The sequence below is a fragment of the Apodemus sylvaticus genome, chromosome 21, assembly GCF_947179515.1.
Source record: "Apodemus sylvaticus chromosome 21, mApoSyl1.1, whole genome shotgun sequence".
NCBI classification, from domain to species: domain Eukaryota; kingdom Metazoa; phylum Chordata; class Mammalia; order Rodentia; family Muridae; genus Apodemus; species Apodemus sylvaticus.
In genome coordinates, this window is record NC_067492.1 from 50087943 (window position 1) to 50115546 (window position 27604).

General features: G+C 44.2%; 1 protein-coding gene across 1 annotated transcript in view; it reads right to left on the reverse strand.

The window, feature by feature from the left end:
* Positions 1 to 27196, reverse strand: part of Frem3 (FRAS1 related extracellular matrix 3) — a 67176-nt gene extending 39980 nt beyond the window's left edge. The window contains 8 exon segments of the mRNA XM_052166434.1: positions 17459 to 17666; positions 23115 to 23833; positions 23836 to 25231; positions 25233 to 25710; positions 25712 to 26239; positions 26241 to 26581; positions 26583 to 26704; positions 26707 to 27196. Coding sequence (XP_052022394.1) covers positions 17459 to 17666; positions 23115 to 23833; positions 23836 to 25231; positions 25233 to 25710; positions 25712 to 26239; positions 26241 to 26581; positions 26583 to 26704; positions 26707 to 27196 — 4282 coding nt within the window.
* Between the last annotated feature and the right edge of the window lie 408 nt (positions 27197 to 27604).

Here is a 27604-nt window from a genome sequence, read left to right on the forward strand (position 1 = left end):
TACTGTTTGACTTTAGAGACCTTGAACTGAGCATACCCAGAAGCACATCTACCATCTCTGCCTTGAATTATGACCATCACCAGAGCATTCTCAGGAAGGCAGTGTCTGACGACTCTCCTCTAGGAGTGTGTGCATGCTGCCTTTGCTGAAGGAGGCATTGCTCTTGGAGTGTCTGCCGTGCTGTCCTTCCCTTCCCTTCAGCAGGTGATAAACTCTTCTCTTTATCTATTGGTCATGCTTTTTTTCCACTTTACCCACCAAGAAGTGAGCCCAGTGCATTTGCTTGTATTTTTATGGGCTTCAAAGCATCAGAGTTAACTGTGCATTGAAACCACTAAAAGCAAATAAATTATGACCTTTTACTTTTTTTTTTTTAACTTCATTTCCCTTCAAAAAAGAGCAGGCCTCCCAGGGTTATCAATCAAACATGGCATAACAAGTTAAAATAAGACTAGACACATACCCTCATATCAAGGTTGGACAAGGCAATCCAGTAAGGGGAAATGGGTCCCCAAAGCAGGAAAAAGTCAGAGACAACACCCAGTGATAGGAATCCTACTACATGAACACCAAGCTCCACACACCCATGATAGCTATATATATATATATATCTTTATCTATATCTATATCTTTATCTATATATCTATATCATCTTTATCTATATCTATATTTCTATATGTATATCTATCTATAATTATCTATATACATACACATGCAGAGGACCTAGGTCAGACCCATACGGGCTCCCTGATTATTGTTTCAGACTCTATGACCCCTGATGAGCCTTGCTTAGTTGATTCTGTGGGTGTATTCTTACACGATGATCCTCAAGCTGGATTCTCAGACCTTGGTTTGTTCTGTTCTGCTATGCTACTCTGCAGTGAGCTATGTCGGACCTAGAAAGGAGACAAGTTAAAGATTAGTCAGCCCATGTTGTACCTAGGCAGACAAGAGATAGATCAGATAGAGGCCACATAAAGATCAGCATGGTCATGCTGTGTTTAGGAAGGAGGCAAGTTGAAGACAACAGCAGACAGACAGAGATTACAGACAGACAGAGATTAGCCAGGAGGAACACAGCAGGGGCACCATCCTGGGTTTATGCAGGTGACTGAGCTGGAGATGGTTGTTTTGAGGAAAACTCTCACCCCAAGAGTCACGGATCTGTCAGACATCTTTGGTCAATGTCTTCACTACTCTGTGTGGCAATATTCATAGCTCTTGAAATAGAATGATTTTCCTGTTAATGTCAACCTTTTCACTATTAGTTCCATAGAGTAACTGTTGAAGAAGTAGCATGTTATTGTAAATTCATATTAAAAAACACTTCAAATCTATTCTATTAGTGCCTCCTACACCTTGTATTAAAAGACTCTTCAGAGTATTTGCGAACGAGTCTATGTTAGGAGCAGTGGGGAGGATCTGGGACCTGCCCGGATCATGTCTGGAAGCTATGAGCTTTGAAATGGCAGAGACACCTTGAGAATTCTCTGTGAAATGTATATACTCCATTTGATAATAAAAGTAGTTTTATTAATATACAAGCAAAGCTCTTCTGACCAAATAGGCACCAGATTTACTGTTATCTGAACCTTCTAGCTCATGGATCTTAGTCCTGAACTGATCAGTACCAGAGCAAGTATGGGCACACTGTGAAGTCTCTTGGAAAAATAGCTCACCAGTCAGGTATGTAGCTCAGTGGTAGAGCACTTGCTGGGAAGTGGGAGGTACTTATTTCAACCACCAGGGCAAGTAAACAACAATTGAAAACAAAACAAAGCAACAACAACAGCAGCAGCAGCAGCAGCAACAACAACAACAACAATAAACCTGACCAGAAATAACAGTAGATCACAAAATGAAACTTCCAGACGGCAAGTTAGGGCACTGAACTCCTCCAAAGCATGACACTAAAACTTCTTCACCTTCAATAGTTCAAACTCAAAAAGAAGTGATATATGCATACTTAGAAGGTGCCCAAGTCTGACTATCGTTTTCAAGGAGATCAAATTATCTCTCAGTAACTGATTATCAACCTTATTATTTTTTACTGAAATAGTGAGGTTCTGCAAGGCAGATATTAGGACATCCTAAACTCTCAAAAGGGAAGGCTCCACTCAAACATACACAAAATCTAGGGCCATATAAAATGTTGTTCATGAATATTAATGGGAGCAATATTTATAAATATTAAAATGGCATCAAGTCCATACATTAGACTGCAGTTCATGCCATGGAATATTTTTTAGACAGGAAAAGGAATGATAATGCTAACACATGGCTGAACTTTTCAATTTTTTCTAGATGACAGAAGCCACAAAAGATTCTATTTGTATGGAAGGCACCCAAATGAGCAAATCTGTCCAGATGGAAAGCAGGTTAGGTGGACATAGGAGTGACTGTCCGTGCACATGTGATGTCTTTGGGGGTCTAAAGGTGGGTTGTCCTGGGTTCCTAATTCTGTGAACATTCTTTTTTTTTTTAAAGATTTATTTTTTAAGATTTATTTATTATTATATATAAGTACACTGTAGCTGTCTTCTGACACACCAGAAAGGGCGTCAGATCTCATTACAGATGGTTGTGAGCCACAATGTGGTTGCTGGGATTTGAACTCAGGACCCCTGGCAGAGCAGTCAGTGCTCTTAACCGCTGAGCCATCTCTCCAGCCCTTCTGTGAACATTCTAAAGCCATGGAATTGTGTCCTTTATGTGGGTGAACTACATACTATGTACATTCCATCTCAAAAATTGCTGCTGTGTTGTGGGCTTTTGCTAATGCACTCTGTCAGTGCGCGCGATTTGTCTATTTCTTTATTATTATTATTATTGTTATTATTATTATTATTATATATTTACTTTATTTACATTTCAAATGGTATCCCCTTTCCACGTTACCCCTCCAAAAATGCCCTATCCTCCCCCTCCCACTGCCTCCCCCCCCCAATTTCCTGACTGGTATTGCCCTACTCTGGGGAATCGAGCCTTTACAGGACCAATGACCTCTCCTCTCACTGATGTCTGAAACGGTCATGTTCTGGTACATATGTAGCTGGAGCCATGGGTCCCTCCATGTGTACACTTTGGTTGGTGGTTTAGTCCCTGGGAGCTCTGGGGGTACTGGTTGGTACATATTATTTTTCCTCCTGTGGGGCTGCAAACCTCTTCAGCTCCTTGGGTCCTCTCTCTAGCTGCTCCACTGGGGACCCCATGCTCATTCTATTGGTTGGCTGTGAGTCATGGGTATTTTGATCCACTTTCCAATAATGATCAAAGTATCCACACTTCGGTCTTCCTTCTTCTTGAGCTTCATGTGGTCTGTGAGTTGTATCTTGGGTATTCCAAGCTTTTGGGCTAAGATCTACTTATCAGTGACTACATACCATGTCTATTCTTTTGTGATTGTGTTACCCTACTAAGGATGACATTTCTCAGCTCCATCCATTTGCCTAAGAATTTCATGGATTCATTATTTTTAATAGCTGAGTAGTACTACATTGTGTAAATGTACCACATTTTCTGTAGCCATTCCTCTGTGGAGGGACATCTGGGTTCGTTTTAGCTTCTGGCTATTATAAATAAGGCTACTATGAACATAGTGGAGCATGTGTCCTTATTACATGTTGTAACATCTTCTGGGTACATCCCAGAAGATCAAGTATGTAACATCCTGGGTATGCCCAGGAGTGGTATAGCTGAGTCCTCAGGTGGTGCTATGTCCAATTTTCTGAGGAACCACCAAACTGATTTCCAGAGTGGTTTTACCAGCTTGCAATCCCACCAGCAATGGAAGAGTGTTTCTCTTTCTCCACATCCCCTCCAGCATTTGCTGTCTCCTGAGTTTTTGATCTTGGCCATTCTGACTGGTATGAGGTAGAATCTCAGGGTTATTTTCATTTGCATTTCCCTAATGATTAAGGATGTTGAACATTTCTTTGGGTGTTTCTCATCCATCTGGTATTCCTCAGATGAGATTTTTTTGTTTAGCTCTGTGCCCCATTTTTTAATAGGGTTATTTGGTTCTCTGGAGTCTAACTTGAGTTCTTTGTATATATTGGATATTAGCCCTTTATTGGATGTAGATTTTTTCCCCAAAAAAGATCTGTTGGTTGCTGTTTGTCTTATTGACAGTGTCCTTTTCCTTACAGAAGTTTTCCAATTTTATGAGGTCCCATTTGCCAATTCTTGATTTTAGAGCATAAACTATTGGTGTTCTATTCAGGAAAATTTTCCCTGCGTCCATGTGTTATAGATTGTTCCCCACTTTCTCTTCTATTAGATTGAGTGTATCTGTTTTTATGTGGAGGTCCTTGATCCACTTGGACTTGAACTTTGTACAGGGAGATAAGAATGGATCAACTTGCATCCTTCTACATGTTGACTGCCAGTTGACCCACCACCATTTGTTGAAAATGCTGTCTTTTTTCTACTGGATGGTTTTAGCTCCTTTGTCAAAGATCAAGTATGGGGGTCTATTTCTGGGTCTTCAATTCTATTCTATTGATCTTCCTGCCTGTCATTGTACCAATACAATGCAGTTTTTATCACTAATGCTCTGTAGTTTAGCTTGATGGGGGATCGTGATTCCCCCAGAAGTTCTTTTATTTTTGAGAATGGTTTTCGCTACTCTGGGATTTTTGTTATTCCAGAGAAATTTGGAAATTGCTCTTTCTAACTCTATGAAGGATTGGGTTGGAATTTTGGTGGGGATTGCATTGAATCTGTAGATTGCTTTAGGCAAGAAGGCCATTTTTACTATATTAATGCTGCCAATCCATGAGCATAGGAGATCTTTCCGTCTTCTGAGATCTTCTTCAATTTCTTTCTTCAGAGGCTTGAAGTTCTTGTCATACAGATCTTTCACTTGCTTGGTTAGAGTCACACCAAGGTATTTTATATTATTTGTGACTATTGTGAAGGGTGTCATTTCCCTAATTTCTTTCTCAGCCTCTTTATCCTTTGAGTATAGGAAGGCTACTGATTTGTTTGAGTTAATTTTATATCCAGCCACTTTGCTGAAGTTATTTATCAGGTTTAGGAGTTCTCTGGTGGAATTTTTGGGGTCACTTAAGTATACTATCATATCATTTGCAAATAGTGATACTTTGACTTCTTCCTTTCCGGTTTGAATCTCTTTGACCTCCTTTTGTTTTCTAATTGCTCTGGCTAGGACTTTGAGTACTATATTGAACAGGTAGGGAGAGACTGGACAGCCTTGTCTAGTCACTGATTTCAGTAGGATTGCTTTAAGTTTCTCTCCATTTAGTTTGATGTTGACCTCTGGTTTGCTGTATATTGCTTTTACTATGTTTAGGTATGGGCCTTGAATTCTTGATCTTTCCAAGACTTTTATTACGAAGAGGTGTTGGATTTTGTCAGATGCTTTCTCAGCATCTAATGAAATGACCATGTGGTTTTTTTCTTTGAGTTTGTTAATATAGTGAATTACATTGATGAATTTCTGTATATTGAACCATTCCTACATCCCTGGGATGAAGCCTAATTGATCATGGTGGATGATCATTTCTCTTTCTTTCTTCCTCCTTCCCTCCCTCCTTCCCTCCCTCCCCCTCCTTCCCTTCCTCCCTCCTTTGCTCCCTCCCTCCCTCCTTCCCTCCCTCTCTCTTTTTCTTCCTCCCTCCCTCCCCCTCTCTTTCTTCCTCTCTCCCTCTCCAGGCCTTTGATATCAAATGTAGGAAACAAAGGCACACACACACACAGAGAACAGAATGAATGAGAAAAATACATTAAAAGAAATTTGAAAAAGTCTACGCTAGGGCAGCACTCAGCTCCTTTGAATATGGTCTACACAGGAATTCTGGGATTGCTTAGCCTGGTGTGACAAATTTAGAGCCTGGGAATAGGCATATACAGTAAGTAGAAAGGAAGTTAATTGAAGTTAACTACATAGGAAAGGATAGAAAGGATATTAATCCCACAGAAGGGAGAATTTAAGTATACACAGACGAATAAAGAATAGATGGTTGTTTTTATCTTATATTGTAGGTCAAGAGCAGCAGATAGGGAGAACAACTCTATCTTAGACAGATAGTAGAAACTTAGGCCTTGATCTTGTGTAAGGACAAGACAGAGGATAGTAAAGGAACACTGTCTGAACAGATAATAATTGTTTAGATTGCTTTAATTTCTTTGAATTGTATTAATTATCAAATGTGTGTGGCTATAAGTTTGGTGATTATGATATTAAGAATCCTCTGGGAGAGAGGTCAAGCTACTAAATTGAATCAATCTGTACCTTTGATGATTTTGGGTTATGGACCAAGGACATGGTATTTTGGGAGAGAGGCTCTGTATTTGTATTAATATGAAAGAAGAAAAGAGTAATATGTTTCAGATATGACAGGGGAAGATCCTCTGAAGTTCTTGGGTACAGAAAAAAAAATTGAGAACATCAAACAGGACAGGTAACATGAATTGCTGATTCCTCCTTGTGGGAGCAGCCCTAGAACTGGCTTAGAATTATAAATGCTTCTAGCCAAAACTTCAGCTAAAATTAGACAATAAATCTTGTTGGTTGTGGGATCCTTAAGATTCATCATGTCATCTTTCACTTGGCATGAGTGAAGATCTATTACAATTGGTTATTGATTAAATTAACTAATTAAAGGATAGTTGTCTTACACCTGCTCAAACAAGGAGCAAAATAACTCATCCTTAACTGACCTGTGCACCTTGCATAATTCATACAAATATCTTAGCAGTATTAAAATTTGGTTGTAAGAGTGAATGTACAGCTCTGACAAGATTCATCCTCAGGGATGCTGAAAGGACCTGCTGTTCCAGCCTCTGTCTCCCAGAACAGCATCAGGAATAGCTGCTGATTCCATGATAGATAGTTCACCCAGCATTTCAGACAGTTCCAGTCAGAAGTTCAGTCAAGTCCTGAGTCTTTCTAAGTATATAAAGGTTGGATAACAGATGCTAAAGCTAGCTTTCTTAGTCTAATCAATTTTTCTAATTTTCTTGCCCCTCCCCACCCCTTTAAAATTTTTTCATTACCCCTTTTCAGCAGGTAGAAGCTGTGGAGAGTCATCATACTGATCTGTTAGGTCTGGGTGTCTGGTTATGGTTATTTTATAAATTATAGATAGGTTGTCATTTTAAGGGATAATTTGGAAATGGTCATAATTTTGATCAAGTTGAAATAGATGGGATGGATTACTAAATTTATTCTTGAACAAAGCTTTGTATAGTCATAATCTTCCATTGATAGAAATCTTTGTAACTCATGCAAATTGAAGTTATAATTTATTATATTGGTTCAGAAATTTATATATTGATACAGATTGAAGGTTTTCATTGGTATAAATCTTTGCATACTGATACAGCATTTGAAATTATTATTGTTACTCTTAGATAGGCACTGTGCCTATGCAACTCATTTAAGAATACAAATCTTTGACCCAGTTCTTCTAGCTGCTATTATTAACTGTTTAGGATGATTAAGAAATACAAGTTAAGGGCCAGATAGTAAACTCATGGTTATATTAGATTCTGATTTAATTATAATAAAGTATATTTGATATTATTCAATTAGAAATAGCTAAGAGTAGTCAAGGCTTAACAATTCAGATATACTTTATATAGATAGTCTTCAAAAGCATCAGAAATTCACAGGATATGGCATTTAATGTTATTTCTTTCTTAAAGATGATTTGACTATAAGACATGTCTGCTCCTGACAGCATCCCCATCGCAGTTCAAAGAAGATATTGAATATCATAACCTCCAGGCAGAGTTGCTTATCATAGCAAAGTAGCTACTGGGCACGATTGCCCTAATTTATCTACAGACAAAGAATACTGTCCAGGAAAGGACATACATGCAGGATAGGCAACAGCTTAGCTCTGCCAAGACAGGGCAAGCTAGTCTTTTATATTTCCTTCTTCACATAAGGTCTGCCATGTGATCTGGGCCAGAAGACTGAAGATGGATGCTCCAATATTAGAAGAAATTAAGGGGCTGTCCTAGCAGCCAGCTGTCTCTCCAAATTGTATACTTTTTGGAAGGTAGGTCCTTGGGCTTCCTACATATTCAGGTAATATTTAATTTGTTCTTGGATTTCTGATGGGGTTGAAGACTAGTTAAAGTCTCATGTTCAAACTTCAGTTGTTTAGCACTAAGTAAGGTGATTTAGATTTGAAAGGATGGTTTTCAGACAGTAATGCAAGTTAAAATTAGAACATAATTCAGTGTAGAATTGTCAACTCTTTAAGTTAGGATAGATGTTAGAGTAATGCTCCTAAATTGACAAAATTGATGGACTGGATGTTATTAGTGTATATCATACTTTATAGTTGACATATTTTTTTGATTTGGTTTTTTTGAGACAGGGTTTCTCTGTATAGCCCTGGCTGTCCTGGAACTCACTCTGTAGACCAGGCTGGCCTCGAACTCAGAAATCTGCCTGCCTCTGCCTCCTAGAGTGCTGGGATTATAGGGGTGTGCCACCATCGCCCGGCTCACATAATTTTTATAACTATGTTCAATGGATACCTGAAAGAAAAGGCCTTTTTAATGGATGAAAAAGGTGAGATGTTGTAGATTTGGTCAAAATTACACATGAATTCCCATGTCTGAATATGAGACGCTGACAGTCTCTGTCCCTAGCTGGTTCTAACTGGTGAATAAAGTTGCCAGCAGCCAATGGCTGGGCAGGAAGACAGAGGCAGGCCTTTGAGGTTCCTAGGTAAGGAATGAGAGAAAGGAGATTGCCCTTGCGGGGGAGGAGAGGGTCCCACCCTGAGGAGTGTAAGACAGAGCGACAGAGACATTGCCAAGATGAAAGAGTCCTGGGTCTCAGCCCATGAGGGCTGCAGACCTGGGTCTGTGCAGACAGGATGGAAAATAGGTTTTAGTAAGTAATACTTCAGAAATATCAGACGGGAGGGTGTGTTAGCGGCGGGGAGGTTTGGAGTGTAATGAATCCAGAACCCTCTGACAGGTGATAACAGGTGCACCCAGCTGCCAATCGGCATGGTAGTGAGGAGTCCATGAGCCACTGGCGGGAGTTTAGAGCGGGTTAACAAATTGCTGTCTCAGCTCACTGGCCCGTTTCTGTGATTTTTTTTTTTCATCCTCCCACATTTCTGCCTAGAAAGTCTGTGAGTTAACCACAGCGATCCTAACTATTTCAGTCAGTATCTTCAATATTCTCCTTCTTCATCTATGAGATGGGAGGCGATATCTACCTCACGATGGTGCTGTCAACAATAATGAGGAGGGAAGGCAGGTTTGCTGTGACACTTGAGATGAGGCAGCTGTTTAATGACTGTTGAGCATGAGTTTGACAACAAGGTATTGGCCTCAAGGAGATAGAAATGTGCGAACCAGCCATTCCAAGTGAATAAAACATTCTAGAGATTTACATGAGTGTTCAGCTTCAAATATTAACATATGCTTGCAGATGTACATGTTTGTATTTGTTTGAACTATTTACCTAGCACATATAGCATATACTTGGAATTTAGGACCTAGTCCCATTGCAATGTTTTGTTTTAAACTTATTCCTGAAGTGATCATTATTACTGTCATCATCATCATCATCATCATCATCATCATCATCGTCATTCTTGAGACAGGATGGCGTTATGTCGCTCGGTCTGGCCTTTAGCTCATGACTTTACTGTACCAGACTCCCATCTGTTGTGATATAGGCGTGTGACTCTGTGCTTGATCCTGAAGTGACTTGGGAATCTGCTTCCTGGCGCATCTGCTTCACAATGCAACATAAAAACAGCTTTGACATTTTCCAGAAATAAACTCTCTTCTCATGGAAAACAAGCTCCTCATTTGTTGCATGTGGTAACCAGGATATTTAGAAAATGAAAAGGGCAAGCGAGAGAGTCATAACAAAGCTATGTAAGCACAATGGCCTCCAAGAATGGTAGGTATTATTTACTAATAAAAATATTAAAGGACATTTATTTATTTGTTTTGGAGATTGGATACAATTTTGTTAGCATTTCAAAGGAAAACTCCAGGGCAGGCAAGCTGTAAATCTCAGTTTGGAGAAGAGAAGAAGAGAAAAGCCATTTCCTTTGTGTAAGCTGGGTATGGAGGCCAGCTGCATGGTGGCAAGGAGGGGACCTTTAGGGAAAAGTAAACTAGCCTGAAGTGCCAGGAAAGGCATGCCTAGGTCTGATCTGCACCCGAAAGAAAAGTCAGAAGGGAAGATGTGGGAAAAGTTCCACCTTTCTGACTCCGGGTTGGAACTCAGGCAAACACCACTCAGCTCAGCCTGGAAAGCTGGGACTCCATCTCCACACAAACCAGAGATCCCATTATGTTGGCCAGAAGGAGGTTTCCCTCTGCCGAGGCCTGCCTCGTCCCATTCCCACAGCACAGCAGCCATTTTGTTCCATGCCAGCCAGGGATTCTATATTGTCGCTGTAATATGCCTGCCAGTCATTGGCACAGAGAAACAATTTGACTCAGTTGTGCGGATGACACGTTCTGTTACACTCTGTATATTAATCTTATGAAATTCCACAAAGCTTTAGGTAGGACACGTCAAATTAAAGGTCGATATGAACTGTTATGTCTAAAATGGCTTGAGTCGGAGCTGACCACCAGACAGTACTTCCCACACCTGCTCATTATGGTTTTTGTATAAGCCGACATTGCAAGATATTCGGGGTCATAGTACAACCCTGAAAATCCTTGCTATGGCCCTGATCAGTCATGGGGTGCATTGTTCAATAAATAATCCCTGTCTGACTGAAATCAGTGTTTGTATGGTTTGTGGGGTGACTCCTGGACCTCAACACCTTAAGTGAGCAAGAGAATCATTTCTTGCTGTGAAAGGGGTTCTTCTGATTTCTTGTTGAAGTATGTTGGATTTTAGGATTTTGTAGGCTCCTAGACACTTAAGCTGGCTTTCTGTTATCATAAAATGTTATTTAAATTAAATTTAATTAATCAAGTTAATTTATAGTGACAAAATGAGAGCATGTCTTGTTTCATAAAGATAGAGCTGGTGACAGTGTGATGTCTGATTCTTTCCTTGTGGAAAAGGTGCTACTCTGATTGGTCTTTGCTTGGGTCTCTGAGCTCATTAAATTGTTAAAGGGATATTTCCAAAGTATGCACAACCAGAACAATGTGCTTAGTTATACTAATTAATGCTATTGAACCGACCTGGGTGTGGTGTGTTCATGCATTCTCTTTTTTAGAGTAGAAACAGCTTTTTCCTAATAATGGAATGACCTCTGTAAAGCATGGAGATAAGAAAATCTAAAAAGTGAAACGCAATGAAAGAATTTATGATCCACAGTTGCCATTGTAAACTAATTTTATTATCAATGTATATACTGTAGAAAATTTCCTCTGCTTCAACATACACCACACACACACACTCATGTAATTTTATTTGTGTCTTTACACACCGTTATACTACTTGGCCATCTTTATTTTAATGACACACTGTTAACCTCTTATCACATTTATAACTGTGGATTGATTATGACATTAAGGATCCACGGAATGTTTTATATATGGTCTTATTACAACCGTGCTTTCCTTGATTTGACAAGGAGCCAGAGAAACATAAGAAATATTTTATCTCACCACTCTGTTGCCCCTTAGGTAATCATGATTTTAAATTCTTTTTTTTAAAAGCATGATTTTAATTGAAATATATTAATATCACTTTCTTCCTTCCATTTCCTCATTCTAGCCTTTTGTGGCTACCCCCTCTTGAACCTCTCCCATTCCCCCAGCCAAGTGGATAGCCTCTTTCTCTTTGATTATATTGTCAACACACACTCTCTCACACACAGACCTCCAAGAGTATAATGACATAGGAAGAAGAATATTATTGTGCCTAACAGTATGTTTAATTGACACAGTTCAGAATTTGAGAAATCTCTGCTCCACCAGGGACTTTCTTGGCAATCTTGAATATAATGAGACTTACCTCAATATTAAAAAGAAGACGGAGGGCTGGAAACACAGCCCAGTGGTAGAGTGTTTGCCTGTGGTGGTTTGAACAAGAATGACCCCCATAGCCTCTGAGATCTGAATGCTTGATCACCAGGGATTGATAGGATTAAGAAGTGTGACCTCGTTGGAGAAACATGTAGAGACCCACAGACAAACATCAGGGGGGTGGACTTCAAGGATTCAAAAGCTCATGCCAAGCCCAGAGTCTCTCTGTCTTCCAGCTGCCAAAGGATCTGGATGTAGAAGTCTCAGCTACTTCTCCAGCCACGTCTGCCTGTGTGCAGCCATGCTTCCCACCTTGGACTAAACCTCTGAATCTGTAAGTAAGCTCCAGTTAAATGCTTTCTTTTATAAGCATTTAACTTATAAATTTAACCACATTTGACTGTGGTCGATACAAAGAAACTCGGTAATAAGGAGGTCCCAAGGGAGGAAGCGTGAATCTCACTCAGAAGGGGAAACTAATCAGTTATCAGAGGTGGACGGAGAGAGGGAAATGGGGAGAAGAGGAGATGAGGAACTGGGGTGGCAGGTGATCAGGTGGTGGGACAAGAGAGGTGTGGGAGTGAGAATAGAAATCAGTGTGTGTGGGGAGGCAGGGAATCTCTGGTAGCTAGTTGGAGGCCTGGAACAGGAGAGGATACCACGAGTCTATGGGGGTGACCTTAGCTGAGAGTCCTACCAGAGTGGGGATATAGAGAACAAACTAGCCCAGCTCCTGTAGCCAGGCAGGACTTCCAGAGAAGGGAGAGGGACATGAAAGCACCCACAAAACCCTCAACCCAAAATTTGCCTTGCCTATAAGATGTACAGGGATAAAGATGGGGCAAAGAATGAGGAACAGTTAAGCAATGACTGGTCCAACTTGAGACCTATCCCATGGGCGAAGCCAAGTCCTGACACTATTAATGAAACTCTGGTATGCTTGCAGACAGGAGCCTAGCATAACTGTCTCCTGAGAGGCTTTATCCACAGCTGACAGAAACATGTAGAGACCCACAGACAAACATCAGATGGAGCCCAGGGAATCTTTTTTTTTTTATTCGATATAATTTATTTACATTTCAAATGATTTCCCTTTTCTAGCCCCCCCACTCCCCTAAAGTCCCATAAGCCCCCTTCTCTTCCCCTGTCCTCCCACCCACCCCTTCCCACTTCCCCGTTCTGGTTTTGCCGAATACTGTTTCACTGAGTCTTTCCAGAACCAGGGGCCACTCCTCCTTTCTTCTTGTACCTCATTTGATGTGTGGATTATGTTTTGGGTATTCCAGTTTTCTAGGTTAATATCCACTTATTAGTGAGTGCATACCATGATTCACCTTTTGAGTCTGGGTTACCTCACTTAGTATGATATTCTCTAGCTCCATCCATTTGCCTAAGAATTTCATGAATTCATTGTTTCTAATGGCTGAATAGTACTCCATTGTGTAGATATACCACATTTTTTGCATCCACTCTTCTGTTGAGGGATACCTGGGTTCTTTCCAGCATCTGGCAATTATAAATAGGGCTGCTATGAACATAGTAGAACATGTATCCTTATTACATGGTGGGGAGTCTTCTGGGTATATGCCCAGGAGTGGTATAGCAGGATCTTCTGGAAGTGAGGAGCCCAGGGAATCTTATGGAAGTGGGAGATAGAAATGACCGAGCTGGAGGGGTCGGGAAGACCCAAGACACAAGAAGACCTTTAGAATCAACTACCCTGGTCTGTGGGTGTTCACAGAGCTTGGGCCACCAGCCAGGGGCATGCAGGGGCTGCACCTAGGACCCTGCACACTGGTAGCAAATGTGCAAGCTTGGTTTCCCCAACAAGTGGTGCAGGGTTGTCTTGGTCTCTGTCCCCTGCCCTTAGATCTCCTTCACCTTACCTGGACTGTCTGTTTGGACCTCAATGGGAGAGAGTTTGCCTAGTCCGGGGTGGTACTCAAGGAGGGCTCCCTTTCTCTAGGGAGAAGGAGAAGGGGTAATGGGAGGAGGGATTTGTAAGGGTAGGGCTGGGAATAGAAGAGAGAGGGGCTGTGATCAGGGTGTAAAGTGAATAATGATGATGATGACAATGACGATTACGACGACGACAACGACGAGAACGACGATGACGATGATGACGAGGATGACGATGACATGATGACGACGACGATGACGACGACGACGATGATGATGATGACGATGATGACAATGATGACGATGACGACGACGACAACGACGATGATGATGATGACGATGATGATGACGATGACGATGATGATGATGACAATGATGACGACGACGACAACGACGATGATGATGATGATGATGATGACGATGACAATGATGATGATGACAACGACGACAACGACGATGATGATGACGATGATGATGACGACGATGATGACAATGACGACGATGATGACGACGATGATGACGATGATGATGACGATGATGATGATGACGATGACGATGATGACAACGACGATGATGATGATGATGATGATAAAAGTGTGGCTGTGGTCATGGTGTCTCTTTACAGCAATAGAACACTAAGACTTAAGTTCAGTTTTCTGAAACATACAAAAGCAGTTCTCCTTTGTCTTGTATTAGAGAGATGGCTCAGAAGTTAAGAGCACTTGCTGCCCGAGAACCCTGGTTTGGTTCCGAGCACCCCCTTTGGGCAGCTCACAGCCATGTGCACATTGTTTCGGGGAGCTGATGCCCTCTTCCTGCCTCTCTGGGAACCTGCATGCATGTGGTTCACACATATGCAGTAGGCTCATATACACACATATACACATAAATAAGTCTTTAATTTAAAAAGGAGACCAAGAGTTTACACTGAAAGAAGCTGACTTTGAGTTCTTTAAACCGTAGAAACCGTTGGAACACAGAAACTGGTCTTGTTGTCAAGTTTTGCCATTTTATAGTTGGTTTTTCAGTCCCCAAGTATCATCATTTATAAATGTGTGAGAGGAAGAGACCCTTACACTCAGAACAACGGATACACAAAGGACCGCCTAGTGTATTTTGAGATTTGTTGCGTCATGAGCTGTGGCAACATCACAGCTGATTGTGCAGCCAAGAACGGGATAGGCAGTGCCACCCAGCACCAGCTCAGCCCTCTGTGCAGAAGCCTACATGGCTTCTTGGTGCTTCTTCCTCCTCCTGTGCCCACTTCTAACCAAGAAGAGAAAGAAGCAGGACAGACTCACAGAGGTGAGAGGGAATACAGCCCACAGCGCCAGCAGAACAGCCTGCTGTGGCTTCAAGCTGATCTTACATAATCAAGTCAGTTAATTACAGCATTTGAGGACTAAATTGTTAAACTCATTTCTCAGTTAGAGGAAGAAAAAAAATATAAACTTTGATCTCTGCACAAATAATTGCCAAGCCGGGTTTAATGCATGATTGTTGTGCCTCCGGCGTGCTTCTGAGCCCTTTCATGTGTTGAGGTCCTTCATGGTTGTGGTTGGCTGGGATGCTCTCACTGCTGTCTACATCGCCTGGAGCCAGGGAGGGTTATCACAGAGCAAAGGGCTTTGCTGCTCAGATGGCTGTTGTTCAGATAGACCACAAAGGCCCATGCCCGTGAGAGGGTGGCAGAAGGCCACTTCTGGCTGTGCAGATAGGTAGCGCTTGGGGCTGAGAGGAATCAGGGACTGCATGCTCTTCTGTGGATCTCCGCAAGGAAATTCACCTTGACAAAACCTCATCTCTAGACTGTGAGAACCTTCTCTATTTCCAACTGCCAGAGCTGCTGGGTAACTGGGTGTGTTGCTGAGGCCACTGCGCTTGTGGTCAGTTATACAGTAACTAGAGCTTAGCACATTGTTATGTTCATAAGCATGTATGTTCATGCTATGGCGGCAAGCAGTTCCCAAACCTCAGATCACCAAAAAATATCTCACCTGTTTCTACAGGATTGAGCTGGGGACTTGGAAGTCTCAGAGTCTATGAACTGGAAGCTTTCATGGTACCAACCTTGTGGTGTTCATAAAATTATTGCTTTGTAGACATCTTACCAGTATTTTCATCCTTAAGACTGCCCAGCTCACCATAGACATATGCCTAATCCACACTTCTGCAGGGATTCAGTCCTCTATATTTCCATATCATCACCATCATCATCATCACCATCATAGCCATCATCATCATCATCATCATCATCATCATCATCATCATCATCGTGGTGGTGGTGGTTTGAATATGCTTGGCACACAGGAAGTGACATTATTAGGAGGTGTGGCCTTGTTGGAGGAAGCAGTCTTTGAGGGATTCTAGTGCTCAAACTCTCCCTGCCAGTGTTGAAGAGACTGATGGATTATTGGACTATAGCTATTCATTGTTTCAAATCTCATGGTGTCTTTCTTGGGTCTGCAACGCCCTGCTCATCTTATATTTCTTCAAGTCTTTTGCTTTAAGTGGCTGCACCTCCAGGATGTCAAGACAGTCTTCCTCTGGATGCCTTCTGATTAAGATGTAGAAATCTCATCTCCTTCTTCTGAACCATGTCTGCCCGCATACTGCCTTGCTTCCTGTCCCGATGATAATGGGCCAAACCTCTGAAACTGTAAGCCATCCCCAATTAAATGTTTGCCTTAATAAGAGTTGCCTTGGTCATGGTGTCTCTTCACAGCAATGGAATCCCTAACTAAGACAACCATCACCACCACTGCCACCACCACCACCGCCGCCACCACCACCACCACCACCGCCACCACCACCATCATTGCCACCACCACCATCACCACCACCACCACCATCATCCTGCAGCCAGGCAGGCAAGCAGTTAGACGTGAGGGAAACAAGACAACTGCAGATCTTGGATCTCAGTAGCAGTGTCTCCTGATGGTCCGATGCCCTTTCATGGCCAAGCCTCTTTGAAGCTACAGTTAGGTTGTCTGCTATACCAGAAACCCAGCTACCAGCTGCCACCTCTGTGCACTGGTAAAGCAGTTACATCTCCAGAAGCCCCCAGTGCTATGACATCATTCACACTGTCCTTTTCAGCCCTTGCTTTTTGTTTTTTTTGTGGGCTTTTCTAGAGAATCATGAGACACAATTCTAAAAGGGAGATCCTGTCCACCAGACTCCATAAATGTGCTAGGCAACCAAAAAATGGTTATAAAAAAGTTTTTAAAAACTCACAGTACATAATAGGGTGGGCTGCCTCTCTCTGAGTCACCTACATCAGTCTCTTTTGGAGTGTTTGCCTTGCTTTGCTAAATGCTCTAAGATCAAGAATTGACAAATGAAATCTCATAAAATTGCAAAGCTTCTGTAAAGCAAATGGCCTGTCAACAGGACAAAATAGCAACCAACAGATTGGGACAAGATCTTTACCAATCTAACATCCGATAGAGGGCTAATATCCAATATATATAAAGAACTCAAGAAGTTAGACTCCAGAGAAACAAATAACCCTATTAAAAATGGAGTACACCCATGCCCTGGGCGCTGTGCCATGGGCCTCAGAACTGCCATCCCTGCCACCCGCTTTCACATCAACCGCAGCCCGCACCCTGGCCATGAATCCCGCCCTTCGATTTGCTCAGGCTGAACAGGCTCCGAGGCATGGTGGCATCCTGCAGTCCCCGGTTCCCTGCAGCTGTGGCGCTCTGCACATGGAAGGAGACAAGGCCTCTGTTGAATCCTTGACTGATGAAATTAAGGAAGAAACGAAGATCCGGAAACGTAAGTCCCTTCCCAAGATGTCTGGAGACTGGGATCTGGAAGTGACCAGCACAGAGGCTAAATTATTGTACAACGTTGCTGGAGAAAAGAAAAATCACTGTCACTTTCAACACTAACAACAGCATCCCTCCAACATGTGATGGCCAGGAGGAGACCTCACAAGGGCAGAAGGCTGAAGAACAGGAGTCAGAACTGACATCAACTCCCAATATAGTGGTTGAAGTTACAAAGATTGATGGCAAGAAGACCCTGTCCTGGACCGTCGCTATCCTGAGGATGAGATTGGACACGAAGATGAGGCCGCGAGTGATCTTTTCTCTATCAAGGAAGTTAGCTTTCAGGCCACTGGTGACTCTGAGTGGAGGGATATAAACTACAGATTCCCTGGATTAGGTGGCCTTGGATGACCACCTAATGGATTTCCCTGCAGACCAAGGGATGGAGGACACTTTTGTGGATGAGTTAGTGGAGTTCAGTACAACCCTCAACACCAGGAATATGTCACTTTTCTTGAGGACATCAAAAATGTTGTCAAGATCCAGTAGCACTGTCAGAGACTGAAGGCCTTAATTTAAATGGCAAGCTTTGGCCAGTGGACAAAAGCTACCTTGGCATCAGAAGTATGCGTTGTAATGGCTGTCATCCTAATATATGGGGGAAAACAGGTTTAAATTATTGCTGTTACGCCTCCATTCACTATTCCTTTGGGTTGTTTTTTTCCTATACAAATTTATTATTTGTACATTTTTGTATAACATGATAATGGATAATAAATCTGACTTTATCTCGTCTGGGGAAAGTTTGGACTTTTCTTTCACCCTACATTAGAACACCAAGAGCAGAGATGTTTGAAAAGTTTTAATATAAAATTAGTCATATACAAAGGGCTTGTGTGCATAGGGGACCTCTCAGGAAATGAGTTGTTCTCAGCCCAGTAGTGTTGTGTGAGGTCAGGATGACTAGAGGATGACAAGTGTCACAAGTCTGAATTAAACAGAAAACAAGTTGGTATAAATTACATCAGTCATGGCTTGTGTACTACAAATAGAACAACTATGAGGTAATTCACTGCAATATTTTATCAAGGAAGCCACAGCTTTCATGGACATGTTCTGCCAAACTGAAGCCATCAGCAATAAAACTTAAAAGCGAAGACCAAGTACCCTTAGAAAACCAGAGACCAGGAGGCAAAACCTGACAGCTTGGGGCTTGTCTAGCCTGACAGTGAGACTCTTAGGATTTACCAAGTATTCACTTGATCTTAGCCAAAAGACGGAGAAGCGATTTTACCAAGTATTCTAAGTCTGCTTCACAGTAGCCTCTTAAGTGACCCACACCTATACTCTGCCTCATCCTTCTATCTGAAAGACTCACTGGATCTTATGCATTTTCCTCGATGTGCCTTTGAGACCTAGTGACACTTTGAAAAGTTCAGTTTCAAATACCCATGGGAGGAGATACAGAGACAAAGTGTGGAACAGAGACTGAAGGAAAGTCCATTTAGGGACTCTCCCACCTGGGGATCCATCCCATACAGTTACCAAACTCAGACACTAGTGTGAATGCCAACAAGTACTTGCTGACAAGAGCCTGATATAGCTGTCTCCTGAGAGGTTCCGTCAGTACCTGACAAATACAGAGGTGGATGCTCATAGCCAGCCATTGAACTGAGCACTGGGTCCCCAATGGAGGAGCTAGAGAAAGGACACAAGGAGTTGAAGGGGTTTGCAGCCTTGTAGGAGGAACAACAATATGAGCCACCCAGAGCTCCCAGGGACTAAACCACCAACAAAAGAGTACACATGGAGGGACCCAGGGCTCCAGCTGCATATGTAGTAGAAGATGGCCTTGTTGGACATCCATGGGAGGAGAGGCCCCTGGACCTGTGAAGGCTTGATGCCCCAGTGTAGGGGAATGCCAGGACAGGGAAGCAGGAGTGGGTGGGTTGGTGAGTGGGGGGGGGGGGATGGATGGGATAGGGGGTTTTCAGAGCGGAAACAAGGAAAGGGGATAAACACTTGAAATGTAAAGAAAAGAAAAGAAAAGAAAAGAAAAGAAAAAAGAAAAGAAACTTCTTAAACTGTGTCTCTCAGTTGAATTCTTTCCTTGAGAAGACATGAGCCGTACCTATCCCGGACCTGCGCAGCCATTCTCCTTCAGTGGAACAGTGGAAGTAGACAGTCACTAGACAGTCGACCATGCCCAACTGCTCATGTGATAGGAAGCCACGTCTTCTGCTAGTGTACTGGGAAGGAAATTAGTAACCATTGAGGTTGAAATTTTTATTCAACTTTCCATTTGGAATTTTTTTAAGATGGAAGTTTTTTTTAAAAAAACTGTTTATTATTTATTTATGTGGATGTGTGTGTGTGTGTGTGTGTGTGTGTGTGTGTGTGTTTACAGAGGCAAGAGAGGTGTGGGTTCCCTGAAGCTGGAGTTCTAGGCAGTCATGAGCTGTCTTCTGGGAACTAAACTTAGGTGCTCTGTAAGACCACGATACGCTTTTAACCACTGACGCCTTCCCCGAGTCCAAAGTGGAAATATTTTAAAGAGAGAGGAAAAACAGATTAAGTTGGTTCTTGTGGAGACAGAGACTAACTTTTTTTTGAAACTACCAGATAAACAGTGTTTAAAGGGAACCCTTTATTAGCAGTTAGAAGCATCAACAACTCTATAGAATCATCTTAGCTCTGTGCTTTGTACTCAGCATTTTACTGAAAACAAAAAAGACACACACATACATACTTAGCTTATGGCTACTGGGGTGGCTTGAATAGCTATGGCCCCCACAGACTCACAGGTTTGAATGCTTGGCCCATGGGGAACAGCACTATGAGAAGTGTGGCCTTAGAGAAAATGTGTCACTGTAGGGGTCTTATATGTCCAGTGATAGTCTCCTTCTTCCTGTGGATCAAGATGTTGAACCCTCAACTCCTATTCCAGCACCACGTTGGTCTGGATGCTGCCATGATTTCCACCGTGATGACAATGGACTAAACCTGAACTGTATGTAAGTCAGCCTTAATTAAATGGTTTCCTTTATAAGAGTTGCCTTGGTCATGGTGTCTCTTCACAGCAATGAAACTCAAACTAAGACAGCGATGCATAGGTGTTTTAAGCTCCAGCTGTGAACAAACGCATCCCTGATGTTTCAGTGTCTGCACTTGACTGTTCTGGTAGCTTTAACTTGTAAGGTGTTTCCTTTTTGGCATGGGAAGGGCACTCTTGAGCTGTTCTCTGACTTCTTTTTGTGACCACAGCTTCCTGGATCTCTGGCACTTTTGAGTCCTAGTTTTGGAGTTTTGATGTTGTCTCACTGACTTACTGTGACTCCAGTTTTGGACACGTTCTTCAACCCCAGGATCTTCATCTTAAGACAATGTTGTACTATTTCTTGTCAATCTTATAAAGAGGGCTACAAGTCCTAACTCAAACATGTGCTGCCTGGCTCATAATAAAAACACTCAAATAGTACTGATTAATAAAACAACAAAACAAAACAAAACAAAAATCTCCCCACCAGAATCAGCACAGACTTTTCTTGTTTCTAATGCTGCCTATAAACCACACTGCCAGAATCAAGGGACATCTCCTTTTCAAAATAAAAGTGGAAACACTGACTATCTGATGCCCATGTGCCATGTTCTTTTATGAATCTGTTTAAAAAGTATTCATTCATCTTTTTAACAACTGTGATTCTTGAGAACGTGGGAAAAGGAGTGTACTGGCTAGTTTTGTGTGTCAACTTGACACAGGCTGGAGTTATCACAGAGAAAGGAGCTTCAGTTGGGGAAGTGCCTCCACGAGATCCAGTTGTGGGGCATTTTCTCAATTAGTGATCAAGGGGGAGGGCCCCTTGTGGGTGGTACCACCTTTGGGCTGGTGGTCCTGGGTTCTATAAGAGAGCAGGCTGAGCAAGCCAGGGGAGGCAAGCCAGTAAGGAACATCCCTCCATGGCCTCTGCATCAGCTCCTGCTTCCCGACCTGCTTGAGTTCCAGTCCTGACTTCCTTTAGTGATGAACTGCAACGTGGAAGTGTAAGCTCAATAAACCCTTTCCTCCCCAACTTGTTTCTTGGTCATGATGTTGTGCAGGAATAGAAACCCTGACTAAGACAAGGAGGAAAGACTTGTTTTCACACTTAGGCCAGAAGATGGAGACGAGGGATCAATGAGTCCAAAGCGCAGTAGCTTCGTCAGAGAAGGCCATGAGGACTGAGCATCAACTCTATTGCAAGTGCTTTCTGAGTGATCTCAGCCAGATGAGTCAGTATGAAGACATCTTTGTGTCACTGGCGAATGAAGGAGAACAGGGCCAGAAAGCCTTGTTCAAGGTTGCCTGGGGTGAGTTCACCCTCCAGATGCTCATATAGGATGACTTTGGAGTAAATCCGTCCTTGGGTGATGACTTATGATTTAGGCAGGGGGCTCGTGTCATGTGCTGGGAGTGAATGAGGACCTCTACCGAGATAGGTTATTGAGTGGCAAGCAGCTCTCGGACACATTTCAGCTCTTATCCTGACATACCTCAAAATGGCCTTTCTTCTGACCACAGGATTATCCTGCCCCTGATGCGCGAAGTAAATACCTTCTGTGAACTGTGAACTTCCTCTTTTGTGACTTTGGAGACACAAAGGATAGACTCAGGTGCAGCAGAAATAATTTAATATGTTTTCTTCAATGTCAGTAAATCCATTTTCTTCTTCACTTAAGAAGATTAAAATTCCAGTAATTGCACTTTGCACCCATCCAAGAAAATTCAAGAAGATTACACCGGGGAGGGGTGTGGCGCTGTCTAACACAGGCAAACAAATGCTCCACCACTGCACCTCATCAACTCCTGGGAAAATTAAACTCTAATGTTAGCAACAAAACTCACTCTGGAGCTGAAAATGCTGACCAACTGGAAAAAAAAAAGGAGACATTCGATATACGTAGGACCAAAAAAGGCAGCCTGGTTCCTGGTTAAGCAAAGGCTAGAAACCCCAGTGACCCTGAAAGAGTCGCCTGGGCACCAGGTTCCTGTCATGTAGCTACAGAGCGCCCCTTCCCTCCCCTCTCTCCCGAAGTCCTTCATAGATTTGTGGCCATCAGTCATGTAAGGGCAACGCCCTAAGCCCCTCGATCACAGGTCACATGGGCTCAAGACAGATCTCCATTTTAATGAGGTACCTAAAGGTCTGGAGGGCTCGGGCAATAAGTTTTCCTTCCCAGACATTCCTCCCTGCAGAAGGTATTTAACCTCAGTTCTGCCCTGAGAAAGTGGGGTACTTTTACTCATCCACTTTCCACCATGACAATACATGCCTTAAAACCACGGACTGCCTCTTTTCATCGGCATCTGCTGTAGGGAACAATGGAGGCCTTCGCTGCAAGTGCTCTAACCTCCCTTATATGATCTCTCTATCCTCCCAGCCATGGCCATCAAGACTAGTCCAAGCTACCTGACACTGACAAGTCAAGGACTATCCCCTACCCTCCCACCCCACCCCTGGGATCTAGCTGGAGCTCCTCTCTTTTCCCTCTTGGCAGAAGCCCCTGTTGGAGCTCAGAGCGGAGAACAAACCTGAGACTCTTGTTATCTGAGTCAACGTCCGTGGCTCTGAGCCTCTGATTTGTGATGATCTCGGAGTGTCCAGTTTCTACTTCGAGCCCGCCATTGATGGTCAGCCGAGGAACCTCATCATCCACCAAAATTACAACAATGGGCACCTTCTTGTGAGTGGCGTGCCTGCCGTCACTCAGCCAGAACTCGAAGCTGTCCTCCGTGCTCTCTGAGTCATCATGCTCATAGTCAATGGAGGAGGGCTCTTGGATCTTCTGCAAGGTAAAGCCATGGATGGGCTTACTGCCTGCGGTCAGCTGCTGTATGATTCGTCCATGCTGGGGGAGGACGGTGAGTCGAAAGTGAAGCTTATCTGCTGATGGGAAGTCAGCATCGACCCCATGCACCAGCGAGGTGTCTATGACCCGGCTCATCCCCTCTAATACCACAAACTCATGGCTGACAACTTCAGGCTGCTCATCATTGGTGGGCAAGATGGTGAGAGGGAGGAGGACATCTGGGGAGAAGTTGATGCCGTCAGAGCAGTAAAAGGCGAATTGATCTGCTCCTGGTTCTGCTCTCTTATGGATGCTCTGTACATAATTGATGCACCCCACTCAAACATCCTTGATGAAGAAGGCACTGATGGGGCTGCCAGCCGTGACACTTCTGAACCCGGAGCCGGTGCCAAGTTTTCCAGGTAGCCGGAGGATGGCTGTGCAGTCAGAGTGCAAAGGATTTCATCTTTGGAAGTGTGCACATCTTCAATTTTGACATGTTGTGGGGTCAAGAGCTTCTTCCCACCTTCATAAACGACAAAGGGCTCTCCTACCAAGACCTCAGGGGGCATGTTGTCCATGGACAGTACTGTCACTTCCACCAGCACCCTCTCTAGCGTGTTGTCGCCCATGGTCCAGGGATAAGCATCTTTGGAGAGGATGAAGCTGAATGCATCATGTACCCTTTGGAAGCCAATTTCGCCTCCAGTGTGAACATAGCTTACTGCCCCACCAAGGAGGTCCTCCTGAGTGACTCGTTCTGCAGGTAAACCATTCACCCGAATCATGCCCAGTTTGGGCATGTCCTCCACAATGAAAGAGAGCATCAAATCCTTTGCGCCCTTTCTGCCATGAATAATGCCCATGGTGATCTCAGAAGCTGCGTTTTCAAGCACATCTAGAGAAATAGCCAACACTGGAGTCCCTGCAATAGAGATTCCGGGACTTCTGTCAGCCACAGTGGGCCACACAGAAACCTGGACAGTGATGGGTATATGGTGTACTCCATCACTTACCTCTAGGTAGATGATGTCACTGGTTGTCTGGTCTCCACTGTGCTGATAAGAGATGTTCCCATTGATAACATCAGCTAGCATAAATGATTCTCCTAAAACCATATATTTTTAAAAGTACTGTAAGTGTCCATGCTGGGGACCCCAAACTAAAATGAAGACAATTTGATCAGCATTGGTGTCAGGGTCTGAAACATTAAGTTCACCTCTGCCAAGAATAAAGCTATTTCCCTGTAAGACAGCAAAGCCTCTGTTGATGACTTTTGGTGGCTGATTGTTCAAAGGCTGCAGGAATAGTGTGAATGTGCCAGGCACACTGTTGCCTGCAGTGTCTTCCACCTTGTAGGTGAATTGTACAACTCGGGGTACGAGGCCCAGATTCTTCTGTGGGGGTCGATAAGCAATTTTTTGATGATTGACCTGGGCTTGGGTAAAATGAGTGATGGATCTATTTGGTGAATCAGTGAGCACGATTTCTCCAGCCTGGACTTGGTGGTTGCTGTCCATATCCGTTGGTCGTGTCAGTAGAGTATACCACAGGTTCTGTTCATCCGAGTTCTGGTCAGTGTCCTGGAGGGACTTCTTCTGGAAGGGAGTGAGCTGGTATCCTCGCACTGTCATTTCTAGGGTAATTTCTGGAGACAGCTGAGGACGCAGCTTATCTGTAGGCTGGAGGCTGACGGTAAACAAGTGCTGGTTGGAGACATTTGGTGAGTCATGGTCATCCTGCACATGGAAGGCCAGATGGACCACTGGAGATGTGCTCGCTGTGTGGTCCAGGATGGGAGAAGAACAGTCTCCCTTCCATTATGTCTCTCTGCAGCCACTCAGTTACTACTTTCTCATAAAGTCCTTCCTTTTCCACGTAGTGCCAGTCACTGTGCAGAAGGGATGAGGGGGTCTTAACCTGCCTAAGCAGCATGCTGCCGGGGTGCTGGCTTGAGCCGTAGGAACCAGGGGCTAGATTTTTATGCCCCTCTTCCTCTTTTCCTTCCGGGTGTTGGTCTTCCAACACAAAGAGGATAGCTGAGTCCTCGGAATCACTATCGGTGGCACACAAGACAAAGGGGGATATCTGGACTATCTGTTCTTTAGTCACGGAGAGTCCCGTGTTGGTGGTGAGCACTGGTGCCTTGTTGTCGTCCAAAGGCACGATCGCGATGGGGAACAGGAAGTCCACCTGGTGGTGCCCATCCTCCATCTTGAGGATGATGTTGTCGCTGTAAGAGTCACTACCATCATGCTACTATATGCCCTGTACTTAGGTCTGCTGGTGTGAAATACTTGCATCCAGCAGGTGCCCCACGCACCACCAGCTGCCCGTGTTGCAAACCTCTGACTGCAGCGATTCTTATTTCTTTCGAATTGTCTTTATCATTGACCTGAAAGCTTTGGGCATCGGACACAGGCCTTGCCTGGCCTTCAAAAACCGCAAGTCGTCCACTGGAGTTAGCTATCGGAGCCAGAGCATTTATAGACCTCACCACCACCATGAAGGCAAAAGGCTCAGAGGTGTCACCATCTTCATCCACCACCTGCAGTTTGAGCAGAAAGATGCGGTCCCCTTTTGAGCTCCCCGCTGGGGGTCGATAGGCAATTTTCAGCTCTCGAAGCTCTTTCTGGGTAAAGAAAGAGACTGGAAGGCCCAGGGGGTCATCTGTGTTCACCACATAACCCTGTCGACTCTGGTGTCCAGGTGCAGACTTGGGGACATTGAGAATGTTGAAGACTAAGTCGTCAGGGTCTGACTCGCTGTCTTCTGCAGCCAGCGCAGGTCAGGGCGGTCAGTAAGGATTGTTCAACTTCTACCATCATTAGAGCCCTGAGCCTGGGTCTCGGTGCTGTGTTCCTGGCTCCCCTCTGGATTCTGACTTGAAGCTGGACATACTCCTGGGCTAGCACCTCCACTGACCTGGTGCCTTGAGACTCTGGCCCCAGCAGCTCCACTAGCATGGGCACGTAGTCCCTGCTGGCTGAGGATGGTGTGACAGTATGCTAGTAGCGCACCCCAGCCTGGATAAAAGCCTCACAGTCGGCCAGATAGCCCCTGGAGAGAGGGGTCCCAGTGGAGTCCACCAAGCGTCCATACTTGGGGAGTGGTCCACCAGGGTGGGGGAATCAAGGTGAGCCTGCACCTGCTCCTGGAGGTGAAGTTTAGCACTCTCCTGTCGATGGCCTGGCTGCAGATTAGCACTTTAAACACTTTCAACGGCCTGTTGCATGTCACCAACTGAAGCTTGGGAAGACTACATTCACTTGCAGGGTGAAGGGCAGCACCAGCGTGGAATTCCCTGCGTTGTAGCAGCGTAGCTGCAGCTGTATCCGGGTCCTTGTGGTGCTGGGTGAGCCGAAGTGAGTGTACTGGACCGGGTGGGCCCCAAAATCACAGGGAAATTGGTGCGGGGAGAGTGTGCCTTGGAGCCGCGGGATGTCCAGCACTGTCACCGTGCATTGGTCCTCTCGCTGCACTCGAATCACCAAGTCCCGCAGTAGGTCGATCCAAACTGAGCGGCCCTGTGGCACTTGGAACCCGGGGTTAGCGATCAGAATGCCAGGGTTCGGGTGACTACCACCATCAAGCGCTCCCCAGGGAGGCAGGGAGAGCTCACAGTGGGACACGTTTTCACCCAAGGGTACCTGTTCCCTCAGTGCGCTACAAGTGAGAAGCAGGCAGGTGAGAGCCACTAGCTGCGGGGACATCCCAGAAAGGTTCAGAGAAGCCCCAGCCATAGTCGAATGGAATTCTGGAGTTGACATATCTAGAGAATGCCCAGTCCAATGGAAGCGTAATGCTCTGCAGGAGGGCGGGGATGCTTGGATCCCGCCAGAGCTAGGAGCTGCAGCAGGTAACAGCAAGGGAAGGGCTCTCTGTCTTCTGCAGTCCAAGTCTCCACCACTGGAGTCAGTGGCCCCCAAGATGTGCCCGAGCTCCCCCTCCACTTCCCAGTGTCTTTATCCCAGTTACCTTGATGTGTCACAGCCTTGGGTTGCCTGCCTCCCGCTGTCTTGCTGTCTTCTCTGGATACCCGTTCCTTTGGAGCCGCAAGATTGTCCCTCAGGGCTGAGAATGCGAGAGTGACCGCGTCTGGGTGAATTCTGTGCATGGGAGACACAGTTGGCACGGACTAGTGTCCTAGT